At 41.9% G+C, this 22,690-nt stretch overlaps 1 protein-coding gene across 1 annotated transcript in view; it reads right to left on the reverse strand.

The window, feature by feature from the left end:
* LOC134351211 (deleted in malignant brain tumors 1 protein-like) overlaps positions 1-22,690 on the reverse strand; it is a 56,570-nt gene that overhangs the window by 23,725 nt on the left and 10,155 nt on the right. The window contains exons 2-5 of the mRNA XM_063057321.1: positions 18,859-18,952; positions 18,215-18,297; positions 17,011-17,325; positions 2,427-2,741 (exon numbers count right to left, since the gene is read on the reverse strand). Coding sequence (XP_062913391.1) covers positions 2,427-2,741; positions 17,011-17,325; positions 18,215-18,297; positions 18,859-18,952 — 807 coding nt within the window. The remainder of the gene's footprint in view (positions 1-2,426; positions 2,742-17,010; positions 17,326-18,214; positions 18,298-18,858; positions 18,953-22,690) is intronic.

The raw sequence follows: 22,690 nt of genomic DNA on the forward strand, positions 1-22,690 counted from the left end.
GTTGATGAAGACCAATGCACTGTATGCCTTCTCAACCACAGGGTCAACCTCCGTAGTAGGTTTGAGTGTCCTATGGACTCGGACCGATATCTCTCTAAACCTACACATTGCCAAAAGTCTTACTATTAATACTATATTGTGCCAGCATACTTGACCTCGCACAATTAGCCACCTTACACTTTCCTGGGTTGAACTCCATCTGTCACTTCTCAGCCCAGTTTTGTATCCTATCAATGTCCCACTATAATCTAGGAGAACACTCCACACAATCTACAACACCCCTAAACTGTGTGCCATCAGCAGATTTACAATCCCATCCATCTACTTCCTCATCCCAGGTCATTTATAAAAATTACGAAGACAATGGATCCCTGAGAACAGATCCCTGATCCACACCCCTGGTCCTAAACCGCCTTGCACTATATGAGCTGTCTACAACCACACTTTGCCTTCTGTGGGCAAGCCAATTCAGGATCTTCAAATAAGTATCCCCTTGGACCCATGTCTCATTACTTTCTCAATAAGCCTTCCATGGGGTGCCTTATAAAATAGCTTGGTGAAATCCATTTACACTATATCTACTGTTCTACTTTCAGTATCCTCAGAAAAAACATTCAGGCTCTTCAGGCACAACTTGCCTTTGACAACGCTATGCTGACTATTCCTAATCATATTATGCCTCTCTACATGTTCATAGGTTCTGCCTCTCAGGATTTTTCCATCATCTTACAGCGAAGTAAGTTTCACTTGTCAATTACTTCCAAGGCTATTTTTACTCCCTTTTTTGAATAAGGGAACCACATCTGCAAACGTCCAATCATCCGAAACGTCTGCCGCCTCCATTGATGATGCAATGATCATCGCCAGAGGCTCAGCAAACTCCGCCATCGCTTCACATAGAAGCCTGTCTACATCTCGTCCGGTCCCGCTGTCCTATCCAACTTGATGCTTTCCAAAAGCTCCAGCATATTCTCTTTCTTAATATCTACATGATCAAACTTTTCATTCCTCTGTAACTCATAACTAAATCGCCAAGATCCCTTTCAGTACTGAATACAGAAACAAAATATTCATTAAGTACCTCTACTATTTCCTCCATTCTCATACACAATTTTCCACTGTCACACTTGACTGGTCCTATTCTCGCACGTATTATTCTCTTTCTGTTCACATACCTGAGTCCTATCTGCACATACATCAGTAGTATCGCAGCGAAAACCCAACATCCTACGCCCGTATGACAATGAACTAGTTGTGAACTTCAGAAAAGGATAAGAAAAGTGGATACATTATAGTCTCTTCAAATGTGGAAATTATACATGGAAAATATGTGCAATCTCATGGTTCTGAAAATTAACATCCCCGAGGATCTAACCTCGACCTACCATTTCGATAAGCCTACACAAAAGAGATGACGTCAGCTATCTTTTGTGGGAGTATAAGAAGATTTTCTATGTCACCAAAAACAATTTAAATATTTGCGTATACACCGTGGAAAGCATTCTATCTGCCTGAATCACTGTCTAACAATGGGGAAGGGGAACGCTACTGAACAGGATCGAAATAAGCTGAAGGGAGTTGGCAACATAGTCTGAAATGCCATGAGCACCAGTCTCCATACTTTACAGGGCAAGGTTATGCCGCAACATCAACAGATTTCACGACATATGCTGGTGATATTGAATAGTAAATGCGGTGAATATTCACATTCCTTATTTTTTATAGAGGGAACTTATCAAAAACTGAAAACATACCTCAACGGTGAAAGGAAGTTTTTCAAAAGTACTTGCAGGACAATATCTTCACCCGGAAGTTAGTATCCAGATGGACGATGTGCAAGCGTAAGCGGTGGATGCAATAATGAGAAAAAATATATAAAAGCCATTTGGACAGGTAAAGGTTAACAAATATTAGGGTGGTGTTTCCTGAGCCCATAGTGTCACACTAACGCAGAGAGTCTTGTTAGTCGTCATCGATTAGTTGGGAGACGTTGAGCATTGTTTACGTGTTCCACTGCTCTGTTCATCAAAAGATGAAGCGATGGAACATTCAGCAATTCAAAAGAAACTATGGAGAAACGGACGGACCGTGCATGATCTGTGGGGCGAAAGGAGTTCTCGATATTTCGGTACCGGATCTTCGCAGTCCTGAAGGAAACAGATCCTTGCCTAATCTCAACCCCTATAATACTTGTTCTACCAATTCAATGTTTATTTATTAGCATCAGATGCAAATTTAACATTGCAAGCAAGGTGTGATATGATAGCTCTAATTGTAATTCCATCATAACGGAATAATCATGCAAACAAATCGGATTTAGTTTATTATCACGAGCGAAGTGGGGTGTGCCTCGGATATTTCAGATCCGAGACAGGCCAGAATATATCAAAGTTATTGGACAGCAATGTTAGAACTGTTTTTCTTACCTTCGCAGATAACTCCCGCATCCCAATTGTGTGCATATCCAGTGTCACCCCATGGATATGATTTACACTCCCGCAAAGCAGTTTCCTTCCCCTGGCAGTCAACCTGCGTCGTCAAAACGGGTCCGAATCCTTTCCCAAAGTAAGCATCCAGCGGTGCTTTCAGAGCGGCTCCACATCCCAACTCCATACACACCACAGTCGCGTCCTGTAGGTCCCAAAAATCGTGGTGTACTGTCCCCCAGTTTCCCCTGTAGTAAACCTCCACTCTCCCGGCACATCGACTGCTCCCATTCACCAACCTTAACTGTTTTCTTTCTGAAAATGAACGAAAAAATATATTATATCAAAGGTTAGCACCGATTTAAGTCGTTGTCAGTCGGCGCTTCGCATATTGTGCACGCTGCTGAACGACGCCTCAAATATTTAAAGCTTCACATGTTCATCGAGATGATCAAACCGGAACCCAGACTCCGGCAAACCGCATATGCGCTACTAATGTGACAGCATGTGAAGGTTGCAGTTGCACTACTGATGGGGGAAAATATCACAGCTGCACCTCGGGGAGAAATCACGGAAGGGCGGGTACTAATTCAGCAACAGATTTGTAACTCAATAACAGTGATAGGATTAATCAACTCTAATAACCACCGAGACATTGAGGAACAAATATGTAATCACATCAAGTCAATGTGCAAAAATAATGGAGTTTTGACATGTAGGATTTTGGCTCCCCTATTTTAATATGAGAGCTTTACAGTGTTACGGGTTTAGGTTTGGCAAATTTTGTTACGTGCATGCGCGAAGGTGTCTTAAATCAACATTTGGGCAGTCCAAAGTGTGAAGCGGCCGACTTGTCCTGGTGTTGGGCAATGAGCATGTTCAGGTAACTGCCCAGTCAATGGGTGAATATTTATTGCATAGGGACCATAATATATTGCCAGTCATGATAGCTATACATAAGGATTGGTATGACCCTTGTGGGAGAATATTTAATTGCAGCAGGTCAAATTAATGAAAACTATGCAGTGACGAAGAAGAGTGAAATCGGAACACATTTGTTCGGGCATCTGGAGGCCGTTTCACGATGAGTTGCACAGCCTACAGGAGATATATGTTTCTGTGAGAAGAAAGGACCGGGATGGAATGATAAGAGAATCTTACATGTCCAGACGGATGTTACATTCCGTCTGGAAGTAAATGAAAGTGTATGTAAAGATCAGAGACTTATAGTCAAGGGAAGAAGATGCACAACATTAAGAAGGCATAAAACAACGAAAAAGGGGAAGAGGAACGCCAGGAGGAACAATGAAAAGTGCTTAGAAAGAAGGATTAAAGTGTATTACAATGTATTCTATATATACACCAAATGTAGATACCACTCAATTATAATCAATGGAACACTTACTTAGGTGCAGTGAATGTGAATGGTGTACTTACGAGTACTTTTCTTCAGTATTTATCAAGATAAAAGATACGGAGGACTGTAAATACAGTGCTAAGTTTATAAATATGTTCGTGTGGGTAGAGGTCATGGAGGATGGAGTGTTGCAGCCTCAAGTGAACATCACAGCGGTTAACTCATCAGGACTTCACAGCAGGTCAATGACGGAGACAAGAGCGAAATTTCAGAGCCGTTGACCAGTATCTCCATAATCCTCTCGAGCCACTGCAGAAGTCAGGAAGTACGTCAAGCATAATCTTGTCGCTTTATCTAAGAAGGGAACACGGAAAAATCTGGGCGTCTATAGACCGAAGAATCCAATGTTAGTTGTAGGGAAGATATTGCAGGAAACTCTTAGGGAGAGGATATACGAGGATTTGGAAATATGATACGAATTAGGAGAGGCCAGTATGGATTGGTACGTGGAATATCATACCTTATCAACTTAATCGAGTTTTTTGAGAAGTTAACGAGAGAGAACGATGAGTGCTGGCAGTGAATGTTGTCTACTTGGATTTTGGTAGGGCCCATTATTAAGAGGCTAATCCAGAAGATTAAAATGCATAGGGTGAGCGGCAAGCTCGTTGTTTAGATTCTGAAATAGATTGCGCATGGACTACAAACTTGATTACCTGCCTGTACTTAGACTCCCTGAATATAAACAGAAACTGCAGACTATAGCGCCCAAAATGAGATCAATAAAGTATAGCAATCTAGTTTCAGCTGCCCTTCTAGGACTTTGTTTGAATCACTGGACTAGACTGCATTCGGGGAATTTTCAAGCCGCAACTGACAAGGTTTACATTAGAACTTCAAGGGTTAAAATATCTGATACCAGATAGCATGCCTTCCAGTTGCCGAGGGTTAGGTTGAAGGTTGATGTGAGGATACGTTCTTTTTTTTCTTTTTCTTGACTCAAAATATCGTGAATACCCTGGATGCGTTGCCTGCTATGGAGATTTTTATTTGACGTTTGGATGTGAACAAGAATGTAAGTAAAATGGAGGAATATCGGCCTGATGTAGGTAGAGGTATTTGATTTTGGGAGATTTGAATATGAGTTAAGCTACTTGAGCACGACATTGTGGGATGGCTGGCTTGTTCCCGTGACGTGTGTTTTATTTTCTACGTTCAGCTTATCTAGTGCGCCAGGGTACCACAGCAGTTAGGGCGACCGTGTTACGGTACGGGGCGTCAGAGTACACAGCTGAGGTCAGACGCCGCATGTAAGCAGTTGTTATGCCCTCCCCGTGAACGCGCAGGTTTCCATCCACATGGGCTTGTAGCATAATTCGTTATTAAAATTATGCTCAGATCATGCTACGTTTAAATAAATAGATTGTGGGCCATGTGTTTTGATGGGCTTGAAAGGCACAAATAAACAAATAAACAAACAAATATATAGATAGATAAAGAAACAAATGAATGAATGAATACGTGGTTAAATAGATAGATAGGAAAAATAGATATAAAATGCATTAATACTTTTTTGTGGATTCTACAACACCATGCTATCACAGACGTCTGAAAACGCATTTATATCCGGCAATGCTTATAGGCTCGTCTGATATTATTCAAGAAACCTGAAGGTTTAAGTTAAAATAGCTTACCTGCCCGACTCCATATCAACCACTCTAACCAGTTCTTCCACAGTGCTATGTACAGAATCTTATTACTAACATCAGCCTCGAGCAAATACGTTGCAAAATGCAGTGCAAAGAAACAGCATCAGGAGTGCCCCGAATTCGCATGCCATTTTTTAAGTTGCAAAGGTATCATATTTTTATTTCTGTATCGTCACTCTGAAGGCATCTCCGGAATATTTTACTGAAGTACAACAATAGTAACGCAAGAACGTGACATGCCAGTACAGCCATCATGCAGATTGTGAAGATAAATTAACAAATGTTGTCAATGGATCTCTTGAAACGTGGTGAACACATTCAACTGGTGGCTGCCAATCAGCGAAACGGAACTGAGGTCCTACCAACATATCAAAGAAGGTTCTGATATGAAAGCATATACATTGGTCATTTTTCACATTCTAGGCGGCATATTAGGCGGAGTTGCAGTCTCACTGTCTTTTATTTATTTAGTTTTATTAAACTGGCACTCCACCTTGCAGCTGGAAGTACAGGAAGGAAATTGCTTCGAGAGAAGATGGCGCAAAAGATTCCTTAAAGACTATTATTTGCCTTATATTTGCTTCCCGAGTGGCGCATTTTATTCAGTTATAGAAAGGTTTCTGCGGGGAAATACGCCGATCCACTCCTCTGGCCAGTGCCGAACCATTTAAAATGCTACTTCCATCTAACTGCAACCAGAAGGACCAGTGTCGTCCACCTGCCTATCCAAACTTCTCTTAATATCTGAAATCGAGTTTCCATCTACTGCTTGTGCTTACAGTTTCTTCCACACTCTCCAGACCCTCTGAGAGAAGATGCTACTCCACATATTTCCATTAAAGTTTTCACCTTTCAACTTTAATGTGAAACCTCTAGTTGCAGTCCTATACATTCTGAGATGAAAATGCGTGAAAGCTATGAAATCCTAACCTATGCTATTCGGTCTTTCCTTGGAACACAAATCATTTCGTCCCGTCAACACCTTTGGAATATTTCTCTGGAGTCCTTTTATCTTATATAAATAGTTCCTGTACGTACATGAACAAAAGTGCATAAAACACTGCGGGTTTGTCCTGGAGAGCATTTTAAGCAATTTCAACTTCTTAAGCAACTTAGGCATCTCATATCCTTTACTCAACGTTCCAGATCCATCTGCTTTTCCACAAAGGCAAAAGAAAATTAAAGCTCCAGGTTAAATTTAGTTTTCCTTTCTGTCCTGGTGTCTGCTCAGCTAGGATAGTAGAGATTCCAGACAGGTTAGTTTTAATGATGCTCTTCTGGGATGTGAGAAATTCTCTACCGACTTCGACTGAGAAAAATGCATCTAGCTGTAGCACCTAAAAGAGCATATTGAGGAACTGCAGCTAGAAATAGATGAAATCGGCATCATTATGAAGGGTGAAGCGTTCGACATAGGACATATAGAGAGGTGTAGGACAGAGTAGACTGGGACACGAAGGAGAAAGATGTTAAAGAACCAGTGCAGAATAAACCTGTTGACATCCCCCTCATCAACAGGTATATCAATGTGGGTGCTCTCCGGGGGGAAGAGGTCGGCAGGCTTTGAAACATTGTGGATAGAGTTAAGGAACGGCAAGGGTGAAAACAAAACCATAAATGGAGTTGTATATGGAACCCGAAACGGTAGCAAAGTTTCGGCTCACAAATTACACCGGAAGATGGAACGTCTTGCAAAAATGGCAATGTTACCATTCACGGGAGACTTCAATATGGAGATCGATTGGGACAATCAGTTTAATGTTGGGTTCCAGAATGCAAATGTTTTAGAGTGCCAAAGAGATGGCTTTTTAGAGCACTTCATTGTTGAGCCCACTAAGAGATGAGCTATTGTACACTCGGGAATATGCAATGAATCAGAATTGATTCGAGATTTTATGCTGTAATAATCTTAAATTGATTGAATTCAACATTAAATCGGAGAACGAGAAGCGTAAGTTAGATATATCAGTATTACAATGGAACAAGGGAAATTGAAGAGGCATGAGAGAGGAGTTGGACATAATTGATTGGAAAAGACAACTGGCTGGGATGACGGCAGAGCAGAAATTTTGTAAACAATTGGGAAGGAACAGGATATATACATTCCAAAGAGCAAGAAGTATTGTGAAGGAAAGGCGACACAACATTGCTAACAAGAAAAATCAAAGCCAACATAACAGTCAAAGAGTTGAGATACATAAGAGCAAACAATAGTGGGAAGGATTGGGGAGATTTAAAAAACAAACGGTGGGAGCTGAAAAAAAAACATGATGAAGGGAAAAAATGAATACGAAAGTAAGCTAAACAATGATATGCGAGAGAATACCAGAAGTTTCTTCAGATACATAGAGTTGAAAAAAAGAGGCGAGAGTGAACATCTGACCATTGGAGAAAAAAATATGCTGGAGAGGTAATAAAGTGGGCAACGAAATAGCGAGAAAAATTGGATAAATATGTTGCAGCAGTCTTCAATGCAGAAGACAATAAAAGTATGTTGGAGTTACATAACTAGAGATGCGGTTCTTGGCAACCTGAAACCTATGAAGGTAGATAAGTCACGTGGATCATATGCTGTACACCCCATTCTCCTTAAAGCTGTGCTTGAAGGTATCGTGAAGAGAATAATAATGTGTGTTTTTTTTTTAGAGGATTAGAATTTATTTTTGGAGGATTTGAGAAAAATTAGAGGATTGGGGAAGTTCCGAAACACTGGATAATTGCAAACATTTGCGTACTCTTCAAGAAGGGAGAGAGGCAGACCAAAAGAAACAATAGGCTTCACACACAAAAGATTCTGGTGGAACGCAGCAGGCCAGGCAGCATCTATAGGAAGAGGTACAGTCGATGTTTCGGGCCGGGACCCTTTGTCAGGACGAACAGAAAGAAGAGATAGTAAGAGATTTGAAAGCAGGAGGGGGAGGCAGAGATCCGAAATGATAGGAGAAGACAGGAACTGAGGGGTGGATCTATGAGCTGGAAAGATCATGGGAGAGGGAGTCTGGGGAGAGAGAAAAAAGGGGAAGGGAGCCCGGAGAGTGGAGAGCAGGCAAAGAGTTATAGTGCGAGGGACAGAGCGAGAAAAAAGAGAGAGAGAGAAAAAGGCCGGGGGGGGGGGGGATAGAAAATATATGATATAACTAAATAAGGGATGGTGTGTGAATGGGAGGAGCGGCATTAACGGAAGCTAGAGAAATCAATATTCATGCCATGAGGATACAGGCTACACAGATGGAATATAGGCTGTTGTTCCTCCAACGTGAGTGTGGCTTCATCATGATAGTAGAGGAGAGCGTGGATAGGCGTATCAGAATGGGAATGGGACGAGGAATTAAAATGTGTGGCGACTGGTAGATCTTTCTTTCTTTGGCGGAAAGAGCGTAGATGTTCAGCGAAACCTCGTTGTCCACGGGAATCGTACCGGAGGATTGGAGGGAGTCGAATGTTGTCCCCTTGTTCAAAAAAGGTAGTAGGGATTGTCCGGGTAATTATAGACCAGTGAGCCTTCCGTCTGTGGTGGGAAAGCTTTTGGAAAAGATTCGTAGAGATAGGATCTATAGGCATTTAGAGAATCATGGTCTGAGCAGGGACAGTCAGCATGGCTTTGTGAAGGGCAGATCGTGTCTAACAAGCCTGATAGAGTTCTTTGAGGAGGTGACCAGGCATATAGATGAGGGTAGTGCAGTGGATGTGATCGATATGGATTTTAGTAAGGCATTTGACAAGGTTCCACACCGCAGGCTTATTCAGAAAGTCAGAAGGCATAGGACCCAAGGAAGTTTCGGCAGGTCGATTCAGAATTGGCGTGTCTGCAGAAAGCAGAGGGTGGTGGTGGAGGGAGTACATTCAGATTGGGGAATTGTGACTCGTGGTGTCCCACAATAATCTATTCTCGGACCTCTACTTTTTGTGATTTTATTAACGAACTGGATGTGGAGGTAGAAGGGTGGGTTGGCAAGTTTGCAGACAACACAAAGGTTGGTGGTGTTGTAAATATTGTAGAGGATTGTCACAAATTGCAGAGAGACATTGAAAGGATGCAGAAGTGGGCTGAGAAGTTGCAGATCGATTTCAACCCGGAGTAGTGTGAGGTTGTACTCTTTGGAAGGACAAATTCCAAGGCAGAGTACAAAGTAAATGGTAGGATACTTGGTAGTGTGGAGGAGCAGAGGGATCTGGTGGTACATGTCCCCAGATCCCTGAAAATTGCCTTACAGGTGAATAGGGTAGTTAAGAAAGCTTATGGGGTGTCAGCTTTCATAAGTCGAGGGATAGAGTTCAAGAGTCGCGATATAATGATGCAGCTCTATAAAACCTTCTTTAGGCCATACTTGCAGTACTGTGTCTACTTCTGGTCGCCTCACTTTTGGAAGGATGTGGAAGCATTGGAAAAGGTAGAGAGGAGATTTACCAGGATGCTGCCTGGTTTAGAGAGTATGCATTATGTTCAGAGATTAAGGGAGCTAGGGTTTTACTCTTTGGAGAGAAGGAGGATGATAGGTGACATGATAGAGGTGTACAAGTTAATAAGAGGAATAGATAGAGTGGATAGCCAGTGCCTCTTCCCCAGGGGACCACTGCTCAATACAAGAGGACATGGCTTTAAGGTAAGGGGTAGGAAGTTGAGGGGGAATATTAGAGGAAGGTTTTTCACTCAGAGAGTGGCTGGTGCGTGGAATGCACTGACTGAGTCAGTGGTGGAGTCAGACACACTAGTGAAGTTTAAGAGACTACGAGAGAGCTATATGGAGGAATTTAAGGTGGAGTCTTATATGGGAGGCAGGGTTTGAGGGACGGCACAACGTTGTGGGCCGAAGGGTCTGTACTGTGCTGTACTATTCTATGTTCTATGTTCTATGAAACGGTCTCCCAGCCTGCGTTGGATCTCGCCAATAAATAGAAGGCCACACCGGGAGCACCGGACGCAGTATATCACCCAAGCCGACTCACAGGGTAAGTGTCGCTGCACCTGGAACGACTATCTGGGGCCCGGAGGAAGTGTAAGGAGATGTGTAGCTCTTGTACTGCTTACAATAATAAGTGCCGGGAGGGACAGCAGTGGGAAGGGATGGTGGGGGGCGGTTAGGAATGGACAAGGGAGTCACGCAGGAAGAGATCCCTGCAGAAAGCAGAAAGAGGAGAGCAGGGAGAGAAATTCTTGGAAGTGGGATCACGTTGGATGTGGTGGAAGTTACAGAGCATTATATGTTGGACCCGGAGGCTGGTGGGGTGGTAGGTAAGGACAAGGGGAACCCTATTCCTAATGGGGAGGCGGAGGATGGGGTGCGAGCAGATGTTCGTGAAATGGGAGACATCGTTTGAGAGCAGAGTTGATGGTGAAGAAAGGGAAGCCGCTTTCATGAAAAAAGGAAGACACCTCCTTCGTCCTGTAATGAAGAGCCTCATCCTGTGAGCAGATGCGGCGGAGACGGAGGAATTGCGAGAAGGGGATGGCAGTTTTGCAAGAGACAGGGTGGGAAAAGGAATAGTCCAAGTAGCTGTGAGAGTCCGTAGGCTTGCAGTCGACATCAGTAGATAAGCTGTCTCCAGAGACAGAGACAGAAAGATCAAGAAAGGGGAGGGAGGTGTCGGAAATGAACAAGGTAAACTTGAGGGCAGAGTGAAAGTTGGAGGCACAGTGAATGAAGTCAACGAGCTCAGCATGCGTGCAGGAAGCAGCGGGAATGCAGTCGTCGATGTAGCGAAGGAAAAATGGGAGACAGATACCAGAATAGGCACGGAACATAGATTGTTCCACAAACCCAACAAAAAGGCAGGCACAGCTGGGACCCATACGGGTGTCCATAGGTGCAACTTTAGTTTGGAGGAAGTGGGAGGAGACAGAGGAGAAATTGTTAAGAGTAAGGACTAATTCCGCTAGACGGAGGAGAATGATGGTAGAGGGGACTAACAATAGGCTTGTTAGTCTGCGGCTAAGAATACGTAATAGACGATTATTAACTATGCCTCAGAGTACTTGGAGTCATGCGATAAAATGCATCTTATTCAGGATAGTTTCCTCTCAGAAAAGTCTTTCCTGATGAATTTGTTGGGATCGTTTGAAGAAATCACATACAGAATAGGCAAAGGAGAATCTGTTGATTTTGCGTAATTGGATTTTCAGACAGCCTTTGACAAGATGCCGCACATAAGGCTGCTTAGCAGCCTACGATCCCATTGTAACCCAGGGACGATATTACCGTGGATAAACCAAGAAGCAAAGATTGGGGGAAAAAAAGTGATGCCTCTGTGGTTGTTTCCTAGTCAGTACTCGTGTTCAACATGAGTTTGTGTTGGGCCCAATTCTGTTTACGTTATATGTCAACAATCTTATGATTGAAATGTTGTCTTTCTTGCAAGATTGTAGACGAAATGAAGCTTGGTGGAGAGGCACGTAGCTTTGGGGAAGTAGAGATTCTATAGAAGGACGTAGACAGATTACAAGAATGGACATATAAATACCAGATATAATCCCGCGTCGGGAAGTGTATGTTCATGCACCTTCTAACTATTTTCTAAATGGAGAGGAAAAAATAAACAAACACGCAAATAAGCAAATAAATAAATAGATAGGTACATAGATAGATTGATAGATATATAGATACATAGATAAATAGATAGATAGATAGATAGATAGATAGATAGATAGATAGATAGATAGATGGATAGAATTCCTTTCAGCAGAGAGTGTTGAATCTATGGAATTACTTGTCGTGTCACTGGCAGCTGCGGTTGTCATACCCTTATGCGTATTCAAGGAAGAGGTTGATGGATTCTTGATGGTCCAGGGCATGGAAGTTTATTGGGAGAATGTAGGAGATTGTATGTGAGAGGATAATTGTATCAGCAATGATGAAATGGCAAGGAAGACACAATGGACAAATGGTATAATGCTGCTCCTATATCAGTGGTCGTACATATGGTCGTCCGATTCCACCGCACTCCTCAGTGTACAACGTTCACGGTGTAAGAGTTACCCAGTTATTTCTACCTTAAAGCAACCTCTCGCGCTTTACTGCATTAAGTTCTATCCGCCATTTTTAAACATTTTCCCAGACTGTCCACATCCTTCTGCCAGCTCTAACAGTTTTCTTCGCTGTCCAATTACCAGCACACTCCCTACCAATTTTGGTATTATCCGCAAAAATATATTGTTTGAAGTGCCATCTATATGATTGACATAAGTGACTATCTGCAACTGACCCAGCACCCTTACCTGCGGCATTGCACTAGTTATAGACCTTTAGTCAGAGTGGCAACCATCTACTACTACCTCTGGACTGCTCGCAAGCAGAAAGTCAATGTCTAATAAAATGTTAATAAGATCCTGAATGCAAAGCGATCAGAACCTATGCAAAAATCACCAACGAAGGACCTTACCAACTGCCTTATTAAAGTCCATGTAGGCACATCTTTTGCGTTTGTTTAAACCACTTTCCAGGAAACCTTCTGAAAACGCTCCAAGCTCTGTTAGACGCGGTCTACCACTTACAAAGCCATGCTGACGCTTTCTAACCAGTCTATGTCTGTCCAAATACTATAAAGCTTTTGATGTTGGGTTCAACGGCCTATGGTTCCATGTTTTTTTTTTGGTGGCGGGGGGGGGGGGGTGTCTTATACAATTGAACCACATTAGCTTTCCTCCAACACTCTTGTGCCCCAACAATAGCTAACGATGAATCGAATATCAGTGCTAGAACCATTTCATTTCATGCATTTGCCTCCTACAGAGTACAAGGGAACGCCTTGTTAGTTCCTGGGGATTTATCCACCATATCGTTCCTTAGCTTACCAATCACGTCCTGCCCTATAAACTGCATAGAATCGATGACCTCGCAGTTGTTTTGCCTCTTTTCTGTAAATTTTCTATCTGTCTAATAAGTAAATATCAATGGGAAAAAAAAATCCCTCTTCTCTTTTGTCTGCAGGCTCTGAATATCTTTCTGATCATCCAGACGAACAGTGCTGTCTCCTGCAATTTTATTACTCTACACATATCTGCTGAATCTTTTATGATTCTCCTTCACATTGTCTGATAAAGTAACTCAATGTTTTTTAGACATCCTGATTTATTTAAATGCGTGTTCTCTCGCATTCTCTGTTCTCTCTATATATGATTGTTTATTCATAAACATCTATCCTATCGTGCACCTCCTTTCATTTCTTAAATAGTGACTCAATATCTGTTGAAAGTCAGGGTTGTCTTCTCCCTTTATTCTGACAGAAACATACAAGCTTCGTACTCTCAGAATTACAGCTTTGACGGCCGCCCACTTAACAAGTATACCTTTGAGTAATATCAGCATTTCATATTCCACACTTCCCAGGTTCGTCCTGATACATACAAATTGATCTCCATTCAAATTGGAAACTCAATAGGCCGATCAGACTATCGTTTTTATTTCCATATACACTTTGAAGGAAAAAGGTGTTATGATCACTAGCAGCAAAGTATTCCCATCTTCAAACTTTATTCACTTGCGTTGACTTGTTGCCCAGTTGCAGATCAAGTGTTGCATACCCTCAAATCGGGAACTTAAAGTATTGATTCAGAAAACCTTCCAGACTACATATGACATGCCCTGTCCCATCTCGTCATACTGATATCCCAGTCAATAAGTGGAAAGTTAAAATCACCAACTCCACCAACGTTATGGTTCTTGCAAAGGTCTCCGTTCACTTTATATCTTTGTTCCTCTAAATCCCGGAGATTGCTGAGTGATCTATTATATCACCGCATTGGAGTGATAATAACTTTTATATTCCACCTTTCCACTCATGCAGTCTCATAGGCCGAGATATCGTCCGTCCTGAGTGCAGTGCTTGACATTTTCTGTCCACTGTTACACCACTACTATCCGTTTAATATCTCCCGTTCTGTAGCGTCGGAAACAACTCTGTCACGTCTGGAGCCTTCTCAGCATGACAAAAATATCATACGTTCAGGTATTAATTCGTGCCCAGCCCTTCCCTGCCTTCCCTGCACCATTTATTTTGCATTGACGGGTACACAGCTCAGGATATTGGTCACACAATTCTCAAACATTTAATTCCTAACTTGGTGTCAGGGCTAACCAATATCTTTCTGCATAACTTGACGAATAATATGCTTGGACATTCTAGTTGCAATCCCTTTGTAATCCAGTATATTATAAGACCATAGAACCATACAACATAGGAAAAAACTAAATTAAGCCATTAGCTCCAGAGGAACCTGTCATGCTATCCCACACCCAAAGAACCTCATCACCTGGCTGTGCTTTCACTCTCTGCATATTAACAGAGAGTGAAGTCTATAGCCCCCATAATGAGGATCAAGGAAGTATAGAGGGTAGGCAAACCTGCGCTTACAGTACTGTTTTGAATCTGTCGACAAGACTCCTTTCGGGGATACATCTTCAAGTCTGAATTGCACGCCTCAGCCTACGTTGTTTCAATTAAAACCCGTGCAGATGAGTATGTACCCAAGAGTAAATACTGTAAATATGGAAATCAAATCTGTGAATGAACCAAGAGATCCGTTGTTTACTGGTGGCTGCATCTGCAACAATCACCTCTGGCGACCCAGGTCTGTAGAAAACAACCAGGTAGGTTTTGCGGATGGATATCGCATGACCCTGGAAACCATTTCATAGCAGATTGCTCGTAAAATCGGATGTACATCAACTCCGGCAGGGCTTTCAAGACATTACTTCCCACAAAGGGGAAACTATCATCATGATTGGCAGTGATGCTCCGCACCTAGGCGAGCTGAACACCCTTTATGCACTCTTTGAAAGAGATTATTGAACGTCATTTATGCGGATCTCTGCATCACTCTATGTTCCTTTGATCTCTGTCTCAGAGACTGAATTCAGTGTGCTTTTCAAGTGGGTGAACCACGGCAATGCGACAGGCCCCAATGGACTACCTGGTCGTGCTCTGAGACCATGTACCAACTCAACATTTCACGCAATCATTCCAACAATTCTGATGGAAACGTTCCAGAACCTGTACACTGTAACACTTTATGGAACTGGATCGTCAACTTACTTTTCAGAAGGCCACAATCTGTGCAGAATGGAAACACCATTTCTACCCCAGTGATAACCAAGTGTTGCGAACCTCAGGGATGTGTGTGTGTGTGTGGGGGGGGGGGGGTGTTTTTTTTCCGCTAACATGTTTTCTCTACACATATAATTGTGTGGCTAGGCACAGCTCAAATACCATTTATAAATTTACTGACTATGTTGGTATTGTTGGCAGGATTTCAGTTGGTAAGGAGAGGATGTACAGGAGAGAGATATGTCAGCTAATTGAGTAGCATCACAGCAACGAAACAGCACTCTACATCAGTAAGACCATGGACTGTCTGTGGATTTAAGAAAAAAAAATAAGAAAAGGGAACATATTAAAGACTCATACAGGGATCATACGTGGACAAGTGAGAAATCTCAAGTTTCTGGGTATGAATATCTCTGAGGATCTAACGTGGACCCACCATATCGATACACTAACACAGAGGGATGACGTCGGCTCTCTTCGGTGTGCGTTTGAGAAGATTTGCTCTGACACCAAAAACAATTGATTTTTTTCTACATATACCGTGGACAGCATTCTAACTAGCTGCATCACCGGCTGGTACGTGGGTAGGGGGATGCGACTGCGCTGGATCGAAATAAGCTGAAGGGGGTTGGAAACTGAGTCTAAAACACCATGAGCACTAGTATCCGTAGTATCCAGGGCAAAGTAGTTGCATAAAAGTCAACAAGTTTCACGCCATATGCCGGTGATATTAAACATAATAACCTGATTCTGCATGGCGGCAAAATGTGGTGAACTCACACATGCTGTATTCTATCAAGGCAGATTTAAAAAAAAAAATCCAAATGTACTTGCAGGACAATTTCTTCACCCAGATATTGGAATGTGGAAGGACGATATGCAAGAGCAAGCAGTGGAGGCAGTTAACAGAAGAATATTTGGAAGCGATTCTGAGAGGTAAGGATAACAAATCTTTAGCTGGGGTTATGGGAATCCAGAAAGTTAAACTAACGTAGATGGTCATGTTGGTCGTCAATGATGAGTTGGGAGCAGTTGAGGACTCTTTGCGTGCTCCACTACTACAGTAATCACCGATGAAGTGATGGAATGTTTAGCAATTAAAATGAAACTATTGAGAAACTGGGCGGCAAGTGTATCAAGGTTGGGAGGAAAGGAGTTCTTGATATTTCGGGTCCGGAACTTTGCAGTCCTGAAGGAAACAGTTCGTTGTCTACCAAAGCTAGATTCTCTCAACTCTTCTAATAGTTGTGTTGCCTATTCAGTGTTTATTCATTGGTTTCAGATGAAAGTTTAAAACCGGAATAAAGGTGTGATAGCTCGAATAGTAATTCCAGCATGACGGGAATACTCGGGTAAACAAATTGGATTAAGTTTGATATCACAAGCAAAGGGAGATGAGTCTATGATATTTCTGATCGGTGACATACCAAAAGATACGAAAATGATGGGACAGCAGTGTCAAAAGCCTGTTTCTTACCTTCGCAAAATACTCCCGCATCCCAATTGTGTAAATATCCAGTGTCACCCCATGGGTTTGATTTACACTCGCGCAGAGCTGTTTCGTCCCCTTGACAGTCAATGTTCGTCGTCAAAACGGGACCGGATCCTTTTCCAAAGTAAGCATTGCCCGGTGCTTTCAATGCGGCTCCGCAACCCAACTCCCTACATACCACAGTCGCGTCCTGCAGGTCCCAGAGGTCATGATCCACTGTGCCCCATTTTCCCTTGTAGTAAATCTCCACTCTGCCGGCACAGGTACGGTTCCCATTCATCAACCTTAACTTGACACTTTCTGAAAAAGAACAAGAAATATAATATATCAGAAATTAGCACCGATTTAAGCCGTTGTCAGTCGGCGCTTCGCACATTGTGCACGCTACTGACCGACGCCTCATGTATTTAAACTCTACGTGTACATTTGGATAATCAAATGGGATTCCAGAGTCTGGCAAACAGCAAACACGCTATTTAATGTGAGAAAAGCAGTCAATGACCTAGCGAACTTCCAGAGAACTGGGAGTTGACCGCTTCCTCCTTGGAAAGAACTGTGTGTCTCACGGAAAGACAAAGCGATCTTCTCCAACTTTACCTTTTTTTTCTGCAGCATTGTGTGCGAACCATTGTTCCAATAAGGATTTTGATACGGCCTGTATTTTTACACTGCATGGTATTTTAAACATTTATATGGTAAGACAATTCCAGCCACGTGGTGACGAAAGATAAGTGCTCGGGACCATTTCATTTACTTATAAGCCTTGCAGGAGACTTAGATGGAACAGTGACTGCTCGTTCATTTATTTGCTTCGCAGAACTGTTAATAGGCTGTTCTGTCCGTGCCCCAGTGCACTGAGTCCTCATCAATTCGGAAAATCGAACCCCAACATTGCTTGCAGTTGTGCAAACATGATTGGAATTGGACACCAGAGGGAAAAGAACAACGTAAGGCCTCAAATTACGTCAGCCTCAGGATTAAAGAGATGGCATGATAAATGGTCGTTTAATTGAGCTTCGGGATGCGCTCTGAGTGCACTCTTTTCTCATCACTTCCCAGCATGGAGCTTACGGACTGTCGCACCATGAGAAGAGCAATCATCTCTCAAAGAGATCTTCTGTGACAATCAGTTTCACAAACTACTAAATCCACCCCACCCCACCACTCATCTAAAATGTAGCAAGGTTACCTGCTGGCTCGGGCTGACCATCAACTGGGCTGCCTGAAATCAGAAATGCATAATTAGGTTTGGCTGTGGAGTTCCGAGGTAGACTGTGGGAAGTTAAGGTTTCAGGGTAAACAGGATATCAGGTTAATAAATTTACCCGGAAAATGCCTTAACAGTAAACAGATGTGGAGTATGTGAAACCATTACAGATAGTAATTTCAACTTTTCATCTATTTAACGACAGGCTAAACATGCTTCGGCAGCTGGTAATTCGTATCGATCATTGTTGAACTGATAAAATATTTTCAGTTTTACTGCTTTATAGGCACATACTGTCCCTTACACATTCAGGATTACGACTGATGTCACATCGATTACCCTCCCCATCAGAAGTACCGATGGTTGAAAATTGATGATTTGCATCTAGATTCGTAGAAAGATATACCGCTGAACCTTACTCGACCGATTTGTGACCTCTCTATTTACATCAACTTCACATTGTTTTTCTCTAAATAGCCCTTGTTTATTTATTTTTATTTATTTATTTATTTATTTTGGTGCTGCTACTCTGAGTATGTATTCCAGTGAAAAGAAAACAACAAGAACAACATTTTATGCAATCAATGCTGAAGATACGTGCCACGCCACCACCGTCTCAACACTACCTTCCCCCATCCCCATCTGGTGACCGAGCTCTTTTTTCCGCTGCATTGTTTTTGTCTGTTGCGCTAAAATCGCCGGCTCCGATTCGCATAAAAACTTTAAATTCAATAAAAAAAACTACATGAAATTATTACTCTGACATACTCGTCCATGTTAACTGACTGCTCAGTGACACCCATCTGTTTCCGAATCTGACAAAGGGCCCGATGTAATTCTCGCCACGGATATGTGTAACTCTCTACATGCGCAACACTGCATTCTGCATAAAAGACAACTAACTTGAATGCTGATTTACGAAATACTTGGTCTAAAGTAACGTGTTTTACAGTCTCTCTATTTCGGCACCACAAAGCTAATTTATATCTTCACGTTAGCTTGTAGACATTGAATGGATGAAGCTCTATAGTTTACAGATTAGTATACCGATACAAGGAGCTGTCCAGAAACAACGGAATTTGACTTGCTTTCATGTCTGATTGTTCAGATGAACATTACTGCAGAGGCAAAAAACAAACAAACAAACAAACAAACAAACAAACTAGCTGACCCATAGTTATTTTCTCAAAATCCATTCCGAGCATTTTATTTGTTTCAATGCTATTGGTACAGTTTGTAAACGCTACTCACGATGTTTCGGCTGATCCAGTTCAACTAATTTACAGTCCATTCTTCAACTCACATTGTCATTAAAGATTTGCTGACGCTCATTATGTGAGGTCGGTCGGAATATTTATAGATTAAGACAACTTGATATAAAATATAATTTAATTAAAGATAATTAAAACTAATGAAACTCCATGACTGATTGAATGTTTGGATTTTATAATCCTTTGAATAAACAACGATTAATAGCAAAGTTAATATTGAAATATTCTCTGTTTCAGAGAATGACTTCAAAGATATAAAATGCGAATATTTTCGAAATTCTGCGTCTAAATGCATTCGTCCAAACAGTTCACTTGACTGTGCCGCAGAACGGTAGAAAGAGCTGCAGCTGATAATTATCAAGGATGAGAATCTGTACGAGTGTTTAACCAAGAACAGCTGCAGTGTAGGGACCTGCTCGCATTCACTGAGTTACATTCTCCGGAGTCCCATGTGCTGTTGTCCCAACACTGACTTCCTTCGTATTCTAACGATCTCCGACTAATAATCTGCTTGAAATTTCATTTTACCTCAGCCACTATTTCAGCGGTGGGGTATTTCTCTGATGAAATAATGCAACTAATGTTAGGTGGAATTTGACAGTACAAATTGACAGAAGTTCAATGGGAAATACATATAATTTATATTTTCAACGCTACATTTCTATTGTCATTTAATGGAAGCATACCTGGGTTTTTCCTGACCTTTGCAACCATTAAGCTCTAATTATCGAAACACTTTATGTGGGGATCAGTAGCGAAGTCAACTGCAGCAGTCACAGATGCTTCGAAATTCAAAGAAAACTGAAGATTTATTGAATATGTTATCGAGTAAAGCAAACTGGAGATCAGAAACATTGTACAGAGTCTTGATGAACAGGAATTATTGGTGATACACAGAAGAACGTGATGATCTGAGTTACTTGCCCAAATTGACGAAAAGTGATATGCAAAGAGATAAACAATCCCTATGAATCCAAATTAAACACCTACAAAACAACATAAATAAAACAGAGCAAGAGCATAGACAATCTGTCCCAAGAGATAAGTTTTCCAAGGACAACACATACCCATATGTAAAAGCTAACCAAATTCAGATGATGCAGTAACTGAGAAAATTATTTAAAAAAAAACACTTCCCTGCTTGTGAGACATTAAACCTTAATTTAAACATGTACTTCGCAAGGCGAAAGTAAAGTTCCTCCTATTTTTAACAATTACAACATTGAATTAGCACGAAGTTGGAAATGAGACGACAGCCTAATGTGTTTTTATTTTAAATTTTACCTTCCGTTCCACTCTTCTTTCAGTAGCAATGCTGAAAACCTGTCCGAGTGTGGACTGTAAAGATAGTGAACACATCAATTGATTATCGAATATTTTCAATATTCTCAATGAACTCACATTTCCAGTTCTGCAATGCCATCAGTGCCAAGAGAGACAACAACATTATTTCGGTGAGTATTTAGAGCGTTCCCTTTAGCACGTAAACCTAGCGGGCTCTGGAGTCATTGAATGGCCTCTTCAAAATGTGCTGACGCCCCAGACGATCTAAAGGCAAATTTATATATATTGTTTTTTGTACTCAGTGATTTTCTCTTAGAATCCAATAAAATTTCACTGAATTGACGTGTGAATTGCAATTTGCTGAAACGCACCAATGGGAAAGGACTTGCCCATTAATGGACTTAATGGGCCCATCATCTTTCATTCGCCTTCTCCCGAGAAAACATCGAATGGCGAGAATCTGCAAAGGCAATGAGTCACCAACCCAATATCTGTATTCTACAAATATTTAGTCACAGAAGCTAACCGTTCTATTCAGGTGATTGTAGAAACTATATCTTATCTGGTGGGCTTCACTGGGTTCATATTTTTCATCTCGCACTTACTGTTTATCATGTAGTTAGGCAATTTGTCATTTGTTTATCGATCCTGTCTCAACTCCCACTACTGCGTTATCAAAAAGAACACAAATTATTGATGTTTCATCCATCTTAATCTATCAATATCTCATTGTATCGCACCGAATGTTTGATGTTTCTTCCATGCAAAAAAAGGATAAATAAATGAGAAGAGAGAATGATATCCATCTCCCGATACATTTGAAGCAATCTCTTTCACTTGCATTTCCTTAAAATGTAAGTTAGTTCGATGGTTTTGGGCTGTCAGCACCCCTCCTATTCTTTTTTGCTGGACTCATTATCACTCAATTATTTAACTCAACGATATTCCTTCTTGCTCAACCTCGAGGTTACGCTAGGTAAAGTTTTTCATACACCATAGAGTACTTATTTCGACGTTCTTCGTCCTTTTTGTTTTCGAATTAAGTAGCCTAATGCATATAAGAGAGAGAGAAAAAAAAACATTTCCTGCAGTGCAGTGGCAGGTTCAACTGCGAGTAGGGAAAGTGTTTCCAATGTGAAGTAGAATAGTGACTGAGAGAAAAATGCAGCAGATATGAGGAGAGAGAACCGGTTGCGAATTTGTTTGTTGTAGTAAAGCAAAATTCACCTCAACAAAAAGTATACCGATTTGGATACTGTTGGAGTTGGGGGGTGCGGTGACTTATCTGGGACAAGCTGCAGCAGCCAGATCTCTGGCACTGAGCCTGGTTCTGCAGTGCAGAAGGTAGAGTGGAAGAAGAGGAGAGCGGTAGTGATAGGGGTCTCGATATTTAGAGGTACAGACAGGAGGTTATGTAGTCGTGACAGAGACTCCCAGATGGTTTGTTACCTCCCGGGTGCCAGAGACAGGGACATTTCTGATTGCGTGCACAACATTCTGAAGTGGGAGGGTGATCATCGAGATGTCATGGTGCACATCGGTACCAGTGACGTAGGAAGAACGAGTGAGGAGGTCCTGGAGAGTGAGTATAGAGAGCTTGGTAGGAAGTTAAAAAGCAGAACCTCGAGGGTGCTAATCTCCGGATTGCTACCTGTGACACACGCCAGTGAGGGTAAGAATAGGATGCTCTGGCGGATGAACACGTGGCTGAGGAACTGGTGTTGGAGACAAGGTTTCGGATTTCAGCACCATTGGGACCTCTTCTAGGGCAGGTGGTACCTGTTCAAGATGGACGGGTTATCACTGAACTACAAGGAGGCCAATGTCCTTGCAGGGAGATTTGTTAGTGCTATTGGGGAGGATTTAACCTAGATTTGTAGGGGGATGGGACCAGAGTGCCGGA

Source organism: Mobula hypostoma, chromosome 8 (assembly GCF_963921235.1).
Source record: "Mobula hypostoma chromosome 8, sMobHyp1.1, whole genome shotgun sequence".
Lineage (NCBI taxonomy): Eukaryota > Metazoa > Chordata > Chondrichthyes > Myliobatiformes > Myliobatidae > Mobula > Mobula hypostoma.